Consider the following 13679-nt stretch of genomic DNA (forward strand, 5'->3'; position numbering starts at 1 on the left):
TTAAAAACCCTTTATGGGATAAAAAAAAGTCTGGAAACATAGTCCTGACCCTGTGCAGACAGCGGACACTCAGGCGTGCCATAAAAACTAACTTGGTGATCAATTCGGTTAAATCATGAAAACTTCCAAATTATCCAAAATTGAAATGGTTTTGCTTGATCTTTTCTTCCAAATTATCCAAAATAGAAATGGTTTTGCTTGATCTTTCATTTTGGGAATCTGTAGAGACAAAACAAAATAAAAATGGATTAATACATGCATGCAATAAAATTCATGATACAAAAAAATTGACAACAAAAAAAAATTAGATGAATTAATTCTTTATGTAGAAGAGTAGTACCTTGCAATGATTGTGTTGACAACTTGAGGTATGCATGCCATATGTTGACATGTGAATGACATCCCATCGCCAATGGAGCCATCCTTCAGACTTCATATTCAGTCATCTTCCTGACAAGATATTAAAAGAATGCACTTCCATTATTACTTGGCTTCTTTTTATTCAGCCATACAGGGGAGTGGGGCCTTCAGGAAAATCAACTCACCTTATTATAAAGTTGATCCTTCAGGTCTCCCCTCATGGACGTCTCTTCAGCTTCTCACAACAGCAACATCATTCCTAACCTAATTTATCTTTTTTACAATACCCCCTAACAGGTAGTTTTACTAAAGCTCTGCCCATGGAGAGGGACACTGCTGCATACATGGTTTACAATTCACTTTAACATCTTAGCAGCTAATGTTACAGATACATGACTGCATTACATGGAGTAAATTAAAAATCTATCTTTAAAAAAACCGTTCTTGCTACTGAAACACTACTATATATTTACAGAAATAATGTTTAATATACAGGAACAAGAAATTGCATTATATTTTGCATTTTTTCCAAGAAACAAAAAATTTACAGGACACTACGATATATTTGAACATTACAAAAACAGAACACAAAAATAATTTTCATCTGACCTGAATCCACTTTCAAAGCTTCGAAGCTGTTGAGACTAGAATAAAGTATGCACTGTTTGCACAATACAACTAAAATAGTACATGGCCCTAATTCTCTGAACAAATTTCAAAAGCAAATAAAAAATTTTTAACCTGATACTGCAACTTGCATCCAGCAACAAGAGCTTACTGAAAAACTGACAAAAGCACACAACGTTTTCGATAACGTAAAATAGACAAAACGCAATTGAAGCCTGACCTGAATCCAGTGGAAAGTTCGAAGCAGTAGACTGACAATATGCACCGTTTGTGAAATGCAAGACCATTGTATTACATTCTCCCGAGTTGAGCTCACAAGTATTTTTATTTCCACAGAACTGCTGTAGAACAGATCAAGAATACACCACATCCACACAAATTTCAAAATCAAAAACTTCAGTAGAGATCTAGACTGGGTACCTGTACTGCTAGAATCCGGTAATCCGACATCTTTGAATTCAAAGGATTAAGAGCGCAAGGAGCTTGCTGTTAAACTGAAAGAAACATAACATTTTCCGCAACAAAGAAAAAAAACCTGAGTGAGGTCCAACCTGCATCCAGTGGTCTGTTAGAAGCTTTAGAGACCGACAAAATATGCACTGTTTGAACATGAAAGATATCGAACAACTGGAATCCAAATTCAGCATCTTACTTGAACGATCACAAAAGCTTTGTGTATATTCAGGAAAAGGTACTTCAATCCATCACGACGGGCAGTTTGCTGGAAATTGGAAATAAAACATGCACCATTTTTCGACAAAACGAGTCAATTTCAACCAAAGACTGACCTGCATCCAGTAGAATTTTCAATGCTGCAGAAGAGTGACAAAATATGCACCATTTGCACATAAAAGAACTCAGAATAAGACAAATTTCTGATCTTACTTCATCCAGACAGAAGATTTTGTTCGCATTCATTTAGCATGACACATTTCCTTCAAAGTTGAACTGAATTGAATTTCATCCACCACGAAAAATGCTGAAGAACTGATCAGAGTATACACCACTCACACAATAATTTCGAAATTAAAAAACAGAACAAAATATTGATTTTGGTACCTCTTATATAGGAATCCAGTATTCCGATGTCAGAAAAAAAGAAAGAACCGAAAGCTGACCTGAATCCAGTGAGACGCAAGAAGCTGTAGAGATCGACAAAATATGCACCCTTTGCATAACCGAAAAAATAAAATTGCAAGCACAATTCACAACAGAATACATATCTGATCTTTGGTAATCCAGCACTGTACGTTTGTATTGATGAAGGACAACATTTTGATGAACATTTCGCCTGCTTTGGAGATTACCGCTTGGAACTGAACAGAGCATACACCACATCTACACTAATTTTTCAAATCAAAAGCTTCATGAAAATATGAGGTACCTGGATTTCAAGAATGTAGTATATAACTTGTAGAATCCCATTTAGGGGAAACATAAAACCATTCACTGGGTGGCCCAAAAGGTTGCTGTGAAAGTGAAAATATATGCAATGTTTCGAAAACAGAAAACTGCTAGTAAAATTGAATTGAAGGCTGACCTGCGTCCAGTGGAACAGAGTTCGAACGAAGTACAAAACACAATTTCAATACATATTTGATCTTACATCGATCCATTGCACAGCTGCTGTTCTTTCACGAATGGAAAACACGGATAATTCCTTCACAGTTAGGCTGATGAGCAAATTTCATCCGCAACGGAAACTGCTGTAGAACTGAACAGAGCACATACACCATATCTACAATAATTTTCGAAATCGAAGTTTCAGATGAAAAAAAGATCGACTCGGTACCTGGATATCATTGCCATGTGTTGATAGTTTTTCTGAAAAAAGGATGCAACTTTTTTGACAACAAAATAATTTGTTTGTGGGCTGACCTTCGTCTGGCAAGATCGGAATCCTAGAAGCTGTAGAGACTGACAAAATATACACTGTTTCTACATAAAAAACTTCTAATAATTGGAAGCTCAATAAATGATTATTTCCCATCTTAATAAACCAGGCCCAAAAAGTTTTGGATTAAATTACATTTTTATCATTCATTATACATTAAAAGGACGGTTACATGAATAGTGTAAATGTGTGTTAGTGTTAAACAAATTGATGATTATGCTTGCCTTGTCCATACGCCTTGAGAATCCAATCTAAACTGACACAATTTCTACCAGCCTGTGACTGAAAATGAGAGAAAACAAACAAAAAACACGGACCCCAACAAACACCTTACAACTCCCTTTAGACAAAGAAGCACAAACATACAATGTTACTGTTATATAATAACAAACGTGGCAAAGAAAATAATTAATGTATGTTTTTGTGATCATGAAATACCATAATGAAATTATTAATAAAATTACATGTGAACTAACATAAAATTTTATCCATTATTTGATATTTTTCAGGTGTTCAAAATAATTACAATGGTATTACAAGATGATTAGATACAGGATTTATGCCATTATTGCATATGAAACATACCTTTATGTGCGTAATGAGGAAAGTTAAAACATCACCTTTTTAAACTGCTATTCAACTTCTATGTTTAGTACCCTTAGAAAAGTGCTTTAGCTAGTATTAACTGCCAAAAAAACAAAAACAAAATATGCACTGTTTTCACTTTTAAGTTTACTTAAGAAATTTTAGATGTCAGTACCTGCCAATGCTGCAGCACATGAAACAAAAGAGAGGCCTTCCTTTTTGTGATGCTCAATAGCTGTTAAAACTGATAAAATATGCACTGGTTTCGACTACACTACTTTACTTCTAAAATATTTCCGTTCAATTGATTAATGATAAAATATGTTATGAAAACACCATCTGTTATAATCGACAGTTTGTTTTGACGAATATTTTTGTGGCTATGATTTCTACTATTTACTGATATTATTGCAAATTAATTTTTAAACACATAATAGTCAAAAAAGGAATAATGTTATTTAAGACCCTATACAAATGTAACTTTGAGAACAAGCTTAATAATTTTATGTTATGAAAGATAAATAGTAATATATTGTTATTTTTAAAAGAAATATAAAATGTTCGAAATACTTGACTAAGGGCTTCAACATAATCATGATCCATGCAAATGCTCAACACTACTCTTTCGAAAGCTAGAACGAAACTGACCTTCCATTTACTTCACTAGCAATCTTAAAAGCAGGGTGTCAGAGGCATTTTGCGCAATATTTGGAATCCATTGTTCGTCTTATGAAAGTTGATAGAGGCTAAGGTTGAGATTGGGCGGACTTGTGCTAGGAATTACCCAAAAATCACAACTTCCAGTGGAGTCCAAAGAACATCAACTTCTACTGCCAAACACACCACACGTCTACAGATCACAGACAACAATGAAGCTACGCTTACTCTTCAAGGAATGGGGAGGCTTGTTTTGGACGGCTTACAGCTCAGGACTTTTACTGATTCTTTGGCAACAATGGATATTGTTCACTTTGGGTTTCTGGAAAAATGCCAAGGTTGCTAGGGGTGGCCGCTTTGGAGTCTTACTCAAGATTTAGTGCAAAATTGCTTTCGATTCACTGTGCTTACTTTCCTGAAAAAGACCATTTCAAAAACCACATACACAAAACATGCAAAATTTATGATTTTTTGAAAAAAGTACATATTGTAATAAAGACAGACAGACAATTATGAATTTCATTGACAAACAGACAGACATTATGAATTCCATTGACAAACAATGTCCAAACTAACAAACATTGGACTTAGTAATACTTCTCTAATTTATTCAAACTGATTAAAATGGTGATCAATTTCCACATCAGGTGTTTTGCGCTTTTGGAATGGTTGCGAGGTTCAGGGTGATAATGCTTGTCCCAACCAACTGATTCGAGTTACCTTGTGCTGAAATTCTTATGGGAATCGCCATGATTGGTGCCAGAAGAACCAAGAATTCTTAACACACAGTCTACTTGGATGGACCCGAACCCATGTTTGAAAAGATGGAATCGCTTATTTATCTTCATTCAGTTCCACTATGAAATAGGCAACACATTCATCTACAGGTGACAGACACAAACCCACGTAAGTACTGGGACTATGGACACTCGCTAAGCAAATAGAAAGGCTCTTTTGGACTGCTTACTGGGCTGCACTTTTCTGCTTTGTTAACTACAGCTACTTTGGAACAGTGGATCTTGAATACAATGGGCTTCTTGATAGATGTAAAGGCAATTGCTCAAGGGAGGGTGCCCTGAATATGAAATTTGGTGAATAGATCTGGAGGAATCGCCATTTGAATCACTGGATTTACCTCTGAAAAAGACTTTAAAACCACATATTCAGACACTACGACAAAAACTGGAAATGAATTAAAAGTACCGCATTGACTCACTGATAATCACTGGATGATCTGCATGAGAAAGAAGTGATAATTACCCAAGATGAGACGACGAGAGCCAAAGAGGTCAGGGATCCTCACTACTGGTGGAGTTTAAACCTCAGGACTCTAACACGTACATCTAACTGGACCCAAAACCATTCTCGGCCAGACACTATCTTCACACAGTTACACAAAGGCCACAATGTACAGACAACCAAGGACATACTGGAAATACATGGTTACTCTTAAGGAGATGGTAAAGTTCTTTTGGACTGCTTACTGGACTAGGCTGGACATTCTGGGTAGGCGAACTACGGCCACTTTAGACACTAAGGGTTTCTGGCCAGACGCAAAGAAAGCCGCTCAAGGAAAGGGATGGCTGCTACTGAATCTTACTTGAAATTTGGCCAATTGGATCCGGAGACATTACCATTGAAATTGCTGGTTTAACCTCCCTGAAAAAGACTTCTAAAAAACCACATACATTCCTAGACACTATAAAAAAAACTCTTAAAAAGACATGCAAAATACTTCTACATAGACTCGCTAGTTACCATTAAGTACTCTTGAATAGTCGTGTACGTATGAATTGGTTAGTAGTGTTTACCAGATAATCGGAGCTATGCCAACTGAGGTACTTACTGGATGATTACGACCGTGTCCCAACTAACTTGACCAAGGCTGAAGACTGAGATTTGGCTTAACTCGTGCTAGGAGTTCTTAGGGGCCCCGACTATTAGTGGAGTTTCACTCTTAGTAGGACTTTAACTTGGAACCCAACCATGCTCAGCCAGGCAGTTTGTTATCTTCACTCATGTCGACTTAGGTTACAGACAGACTGCACGTCTACGGGCGACAAAGGACACAAAACCCCCACTGCATACTGGAACTATGGTATGTATTCTTTAAGGAGTAAAGACCCTCTTTTGGACTGCTTACTGGACTGGACTTTCCAGGATTGCTAACTAGAGCTACTCTCGACACCTCAGGTTTCTAGCCGGATGCTGAGAAAGATGCTTGGTTGCTACCATATCTTACTTGGAATTTAGTGCAATGTGATCCTGGGAAATTGATGTTGAAATCATCGGATTTACTTTCCTGAAAAAGACCCTTACAAAAACCACACACATTTCTATACACAAAGACGACTTAAAATTGACAAAAATATTTTGTTACGAAGAGAATTTGGAGAAATTGGACTCACTTACTTATAATACTTCTCTGGAATAATCTTGAACTGATGATAAGCAATCACTAGCCTTGTCAGGAAATCTGTGCCACTGCCAATTTTTAGATGATTTAGCGAAGTAGGAAGACTTTTCTAGCGGCAAGCAACTCAACCAAGAATACGGAATGTGATTTGGATTACTTTTCCTTGGAATTGGGAGGAACTTGTACACAAATCTTGGATAGATTGTAAAGACACACATCTACATGGAACCTAATCGATGCCGAAAAACAAGTCTCTTTATGGCACTGCATACTGGAACTATGGCTTGACCCATTAGGGTACAACAGGACTGCTAACTAAGGTCATTCTCTAGGGCTGCTTACTGGACTGGACTCTCCCAAGCTGCACTGATCAACAATTATTGTTACTTGAATGCTAGGCAGTTGTTTTTGGACAAAGCTGGGGTAGCTGCTTTTGTGTAGCGAACAAAGGCAAATCTTACTTGAATTAGCACTTGATAATCCGGAAAATTGCTGCCGATTCAATCCTGAAAAAAACTGTCTGGAAGGACACACGTATGCATACACAACAAACAGAAAAAAATTTTTGGAAATGAAATGACTGCTATCAAATTTCAATAGAATGTCATGCTCATACCCACATTATTTGTTCTTTGCTTTTTCCAGTTCAAGTCTACTCTGCAAAGTTGCGAAGATTATTGCTATCCTAACTTGCCTGGTCAACTTGTACCAAGAATCCCCAAATCACAACTTTTGGAGGAGCATAAGAATAACCCACTAGATGTCTGTCAAATAGCTCTACTTCTGAAACCCAACTTCTTTTCTTCACCAGGTAACACACGACCTGCACTGCATACTGGAAAGCTACTCTTTAAGGTGGTAGGGGCTTTATCGATTGGATTTTCCTGCCATGCTGACTACTGGGGCTTCAGCAACAACAAGTGGAACTAAAATGCTTTTGGTTGCAAGGCAAATGCTGACAAAGCGGCTCAAGGAAAGAGGCCCAATGGTGTTGCTTCGCTATTCTGAGATTGAAAGAGTGGAGGAGCAAATGGAAATGATCCAGGTTCCCCTTTTACCAAAATGCAGAATTACGGGCAGATTCTGTTGAAAAAGCTTCACACACATTTCGAGGCATAACAATCTTAAGCTATTGTTATTACTTGCAAACGGATAGGAAACAAGACGAAAAAAAAGTCAAAACATTTCTGGACATACCACGTACTGCTGAACGACAGTATTGCTAACAGCCGGATTATCAAGGATATTGCCGTAATTCACATGCCATGAAGTCCTGTGTTATTGTCTCAAATAAAGATCATTTCGATTATTTTGTGATTACCTTGGAGACTCTCCCAGTGACTGATGGGATACCAGATGGAGCAGCGCATGCCAAGAAAACAGATCTTTGCGCAGGAGTAAATTTTTGCAGCAAACACCGGAGTCTAGGATGGAGGTCCACCATAAGCTTTTGGACATTATTGGATCAAGATTATTCTTCACCACCAAAGTTCTCCCGTCCAAAGAGCGAGAATCATTCTTCTGAAAACAGTTTTATAACATGCACATATGTACATTGCCAAACACACAAACAAATTCAAGGTGACGTTACCTTCCAGTCAAAAAACGCAATCGGTCTGAGGCACTGGCGGCTTAAGGTTGCAGCTATCACTAGATCCTTCTCGAGAGAATACAGGCGCGTAAGGAACTGCGTGTGGTTTTAGAAGGCAAAATGCCTGACAGATCATGAACATGTTTCCACGCTTAGCTGCACTGAGGCACACAGGAAGTTGCAAAATTGTAACCAAGACACTTGTTCTTGTATAAATGTGGAAGGAATGTCTTCAGCATCAGCAGCTCTACTGTATTGCTGGTCTAACCACATGTTTGCGCTGACATGCTGCAAGGGCAAAAGTAGCACACAAACCCCAAACCAAATACCAGTCCAAATGAAATCAAATTTAAATCCAATCAAGCTTTAAATGCGCATTGTTTTACCTTTCACGGCAAGCACCAAGTGATTGGCGAACAGCATAACGAGAACTGCTAATATCGAAGTCCCTGAACTGATCCCACAGGCAATAATTCTTTACCCTCATTTCTGCACTGTCTTCTTGCTTTATGAGCTGAAAAAGCTTCAGAGCATGCGCACTTTGGGCAAAACATGTCCATGCATAAGTTCACTTAAAGCTAATCCAAACTTGGAAAATGCTTACCCGGTACGTACTTGCCATTGCAGTGAAAAATGGAATTGTAGAATGCATAATTTTAGTCTGTCAAATAAGCCATTGCTAGAGTTCTCACACCCTGAAAATCCAATTGATTGACAATTTCTGTAGGTCCTACTTTAGGTTCACTTGTTGCAGAGCATCTTCATGCTTTAATCTTCTTGCTCAATATTTTCCAAGGTCTGCCTTAAAAAAAAAGAAATCTACAACACTGCAAATGAAACCTACAATACTTCGAACGCATACCTTGTGGAACTTCAGTCACACCCGGAGGGAAGGAAGAAAAATACCTTGCAATGCTTTTAAATCTTTATCGAACTTCAGAGTCACACCCAGAGAGAAGGAAGAAAAACCACCCAGGAACATCACTAAAGGGATGGCTACCAAATGATGAGAAATGCTTGCTTTGGATGTTACCTTGTCATAATTCTGCTTTCTTTTGGAAACAGTTTTCTTTGCAGTCATGTCACTAATAAAACAGTTCTCTGTTATCACCCAACTTGTGCATGGTCATGATTATGGGGGTTGTATAATCTATTACGAGTCTGAGGACAGTGATGTCTCTGATGAACTCAACTGTAAATGTCAAACTTGGATGTCACAAAGGGTAGTACCGTCAATGCATTAACACATTCCTACCATGCATTACAGGGCAGAGTGCAGGTAAAGAACACTACCAGAATCTTTTGAAGTAAAAAACCAAGACGCAAACAAAGTGATGCTCAGTTTAGTGGCTGGATGGCTGGCGCAATCCTAAGAACACTTTATTATCACTTGACACCATACAAACACTTGTGGCTGGATGCTTCTTTTTGTGCCGATTCAAGTTCCACTGCTGAAAATAGCTTCATAGCATACAACACACGTTGCAAATGTTTCTTATGCACTACACTACCGTTACACTGAACACTAATCAACAAAATATCGCACGGAAGAGATAATAGCTTACATAGCTTGTTTCCAGCTTCCGTCAGAATGACAACAGCTTTTTTTCCCTCCAGATCCTCTTGGATCAAGTCACCCTCTGGCTTGGATTGCAAGTCTACTTTGACTGCATGATGGTAAAGAAACAAAACACACAAACCTATCCAATGCTACTTCTCGAACAAAAATTATGACACCGAAGTACTTCGAACCAGCTTTTAGTGTACTAACTAGAGTGATGACCATAGTGGTAGATCTAAACGGGGCTGAGTAGCTGAAATACCTGGTGATCCATTTCCAGAAAATTAACTTCTAATAGCCTTGTTGCTTGTGTATAAATCAATAAAGGACCTGCAAAACATTTCGCAACACCATATCCGCCACAATCTAATCATTGAAAAAACATCTAGATATCGATCACACATTCATCCTCAAGTATGGTAACTACTTTCAATTTCTTATCCAGGCGTCCTGCCTCGTCGAACCAAGATTTCTAGTACTCTTATGGTGATAGTTTTACGATATATCCAGGAACTTAATAATTACTACTTGTGAAGGTAGGTACCTAAATACCATTTTTCTTCCTTTTCTCCATTGCCCTTGATAGCGCTCTCAACTTTATCTTTAAGGTCGTATTTAACGCTCTTGCCTTTCTTCCTTGCAAGGCCAAGTGACTTGAATTTTGCTTGCCAGATCCTTCTTACCGCTTTAGATCAAATCAAAGGAACACATGTTGCAAAAACCCTACTGTAACTACAACTAAAATCTTACTACTTTCTACGACATATATGCAGCAGTGTCAGTTTCAAATGTTCAAAATTTACGATTTTAGACCCACATGGGCTGAGCACTTAATTTATTTCCACCCACCCACTGTTGCTTTATTTTTTGCTAAGATGCCTCTACAAATTTCACAAATAACTGCATCTAATAACTAAATAACAAGCCTTATGGCTGGCCGTTAAGCTTGTCTCCCAAGACAATCCTCCAATGAAAGCTCCTCCTGAAGATGTTCAGATGAACTGTAACGTTGGCAAAAACAATAGTTTAGACTTCTTTGAACATACACAGCCCTCAGTCTTTCAAATTGAAATTTTATTAAAACAATTTACTGATAATAGGCAAATGCTTTGCATTTACCAGTTGACTTCAGTTGCCTTCCAATGCTGAAAATCCTTCCACCTCTGGTGATGTGGCGGCAAGCAAGATCGCCATCAGCCTTGCAGTCGGCTTCAAAAGAAATGATTTGTATTTAAGATTTAGTCCTGTCCAACCCCATTTTTCACAATCATTTAGTCTCAACGACCCTGCCCTGATAAGCCAAAACTTATCACCTCCAAAACTACAACCCCAGGCACATTTTTTTTAATTATGTCCATTCCTCGAAACTATAAGCTTTCTCTGATTTTTGGAATATTGCCAACAAATTTCCTGCATACAACCATCCAGTATTCATCATTCAGTAAGCAATGACTTTGTTCTTAACACCCCAACAGCTGTTTTCTTAGTTTTGTTAAGAAATGGTAAAATTCTCGTGAAAATTGGATAGTTCAACTGAGTACTGTGTTATTGCTATGCAATACCTTCTAGGAGAAGCTTTAGATGTACTTTTAAGACAATTGATGATACAGCCAGAACATCAGCTGACGGAAAATAAGCTCAACCTGTAGCTGTGAAAGCAAGCAATACATGATTAAAACAATGGCATAACTCTCTTCAACAGTTATTCGTTCAAATACATCTTTATTTACAAATTTTGTAATAAATAAGAATATTTACAATAAAAATAGTTCTCTGCAGATGTCAAACGTATGATTTTTTCCTTCTTTTTCTTTGATTTTTTTTATGAAAAAGAAACTTTAATTAAATAAAACGCAGCAATTTGTTTTCCTATCTATTTTACCACCTTGCACTATGGCAATGATCCAAACTTACAAGAATAGATTGATCAGTCTTGGAATATCATCCGAATATTCTAGTCTCTTGATATGAAACTTACAGATCCCTTGCTTCGTCTCATCTCGAGTGATATTAATAATGGAAACAGCAATCTCACTAGTCGGAAATGCTTGTCCGAGTTTTACAACTAGTACTTAGTTTCTGAAAGAAGTCGTCGATACCTAGCAAATCATCGTCATCTTGATAGGAAGCCGTCATGTTCCATCCAAGGCCATCCGGTGACTCCTGCCATTGGTATGATTCCTCCAGTTTTCGACGCTTCGCTTTTTTCATACATCTTTCCGTAATCTCTTCGTTGAGTCTTTGTACTGTTAGCTCCAATACAGCGTTCCGCAGCATGTCTGGATCCCTTTTCCGTTTGTTTGCTTTCTTCTTCTCCAAAGATGTCGTTAGTAAAGACCAGAGTTCTTTATCCGAATAAATTGAGTGTTTTCCACGTTTTGCCTTTAAAATTGGACGGCTGTGCATGCTATGTCGCAAATAAAACAGGTAAACACGTTTAGGTCTAATATTTTTACCAGCCTTCACAACGGATCAAGTTTCGCCAGCGCTTACAATGGCGAACTCAAGTTCAATTTAGACCAAGTTTACCCGTAAATTTCTACTTTTCAGTCTTTTGCTGGGTCTTAAAAGTTCCTGTCAAAGAAGCAGTTCTTTTCTATGTGAATTTCTTGATGAAAATAGCAATACGACAGTGCCAAACAACACAACGAAGCGAAGACAACGCGTGAACAATACCCGTTGAAACGCGACGCTCTTGAGTTAAAGCGAAGAAATGAACTGTAAAGACGTCTCTTCTGTCAAAACCTTTTTCACGAACCCACGAACAGATATTTTGGTAATTTTCTGCGCTAGATAATGGAATACGTAAAGCGCAAAGACATAAAAACAGAGCAACACAACTTACTTCCACACTGCTCGACGGATGCCCCAAACACTGAACAACGCAACAAACGTTGCAGATACGTAAAGGCACACCTAACCAGTCAAACAAGAAAAACCGGTTCAAATCAAGTTTTCAACCAATCATCTTTCGAGAAAGTTGGGAAATAATCCAATCACGCGCTGCGTGAATAATACATGTGACGTCAAGGAATTACGTCATGAGTTGTTTACGTGCGCTTACAGGATTTCAGTCAGGGAAAAATATTGTTTCGGTTTTCAAGTGTTTTTCAATCCATCCTGTGTTCATATGATGCTGTGTTCATCTTTAAATAGACGGCAAAAAAATTGGGGAAAATGATGCTTTCCTTTTCCATCTTTAACCCAGCGATGTTTTTATTCACTGATGCGTACGTGCATGAGCGGGTGTCAGGTATGACAGCTTGCACAATTTCGTCCCACTTCCCCACATCCGTTGTCCGTACGTGCGTGCTCGAGACTTTCACGCGCGTCGCTCAGGATAAAATGATTGATCACGAGTAAAAAGACACAATAAAATAAACTTCATTTTTGGCAACTCCCAGAGAAGTGCTTTTCAGTAACAATACAGCGATCGCGCGAGTATTAAAAGATGGGAGAAATCAAAGCAGTGCCATTCTTGGTTTTTGACGTAAATGTGAGTAAATGGGCACAGTACCTGTGGACAAAAGCCTATTTATAGCTCAGGCAGACAATCGTGACGTCACGATCTATTTTGATCGCATACATTTACTGTAATCTGTTATGACTGACCTCAGCTTGATTCAACTGATCACGAGAAATGCTGAATTTTGCATCTTTTGATCCAAACTGTGATCTACTGTAAGCCAGATAAATTAAGTTCACTCATCTTTTGCGTGAACTTTTGTGATTTGATTAATGGACTCAAAACCCCATCAAATCACAAAAGACCACACAAAAGTCAAAAGGTAAGTGAACTTTATTTATCTGGCTTATATTTTACAGTAGACTGCAAATTAGGGTAAAAAATGCAAGATTTAGTAATTTATGGAGCATTTCTTGTCATTAGTTGACTCTAGCCGAGGTTAACCATTACAAATTACAGCAAATGTATGTCACGACGACAAAATATAGATCATGAGGTCACGCAGCCTCAAACAGTCCGGAT

At 38.0% G+C, this 13679-nt stretch overlaps 1 protein-coding gene and 2 long non-coding RNA genes across 3 annotated transcripts; 1 reads left to right on the forward strand and 2 right to left on the reverse strand.

Moving 5' to 3' along the window:
• The first annotated feature begins 905 nt into the window (after positions 1–905).
• On the forward strand, positions 906–2772 carry LOC144635149 (uncharacterized). Its single transcript, XR_013567327.1, has 2 exons — positions 906–2233; positions 2660–2772. It is a non-coding gene; the product is annotated as an uncharacterized LOC144635149 (long non-coding RNA).
• LOC144635150 (uncharacterized) lies at positions 2700–3444 on the reverse strand. Its single transcript, XR_013567328.1, has 2 exons — positions 2866–3444; positions 2700–2828 (listed from the first exon to the last, which is right to left on the reverse strand). It is a non-coding gene; the product is annotated as an uncharacterized LOC144635150 (long non-coding RNA).
• A 6023-nt stretch (positions 3445–9467) lies between these two features.
• On the reverse strand, positions 9468–12658 carry LOC144634787 (uncharacterized). Its single transcript, XM_078493821.1, has 5 exons — positions 12537–12658; positions 11791–12098; positions 11254–11340; positions 10811–10900; positions 9468–10692 (listed from the first exon to the last, which is right to left on the reverse strand). The coding sequence occupies exons 2-3, from the start codon at positions 12095–12097 to the stop codon at positions 11330–11332; spliced, it is 318 nt and encodes a 105-aa protein (XP_078349947.1). The 5' UTR covers position 12098; positions 12537–12658; the 3' UTR covers positions 9468–10692; positions 10811–10900; positions 11254–11329.
• Between the last annotated feature and the right edge of the window lie 1021 nt (positions 12659–13679).

This window comes from Oculina patagonica, chromosome 13 (genome assembly GCF_052425735.1).
Source record: "Oculina patagonica isolate OP01 chromosome 13, crgOcupat, whole genome shotgun sequence".
NCBI lineage: Eukaryota > Metazoa > Cnidaria > Anthozoa > Scleractinia > Oculinidae > Oculina > Oculina patagonica.

Coding starts and splice junctions, on each gene's coding strand:
- LOC144634787 (XM_078493821.1), bottom strand. CDS start 12,097: ATGCACAGCCGTCCAATTTTAAAGGCAAAACGTGGAAAACACTCAATT.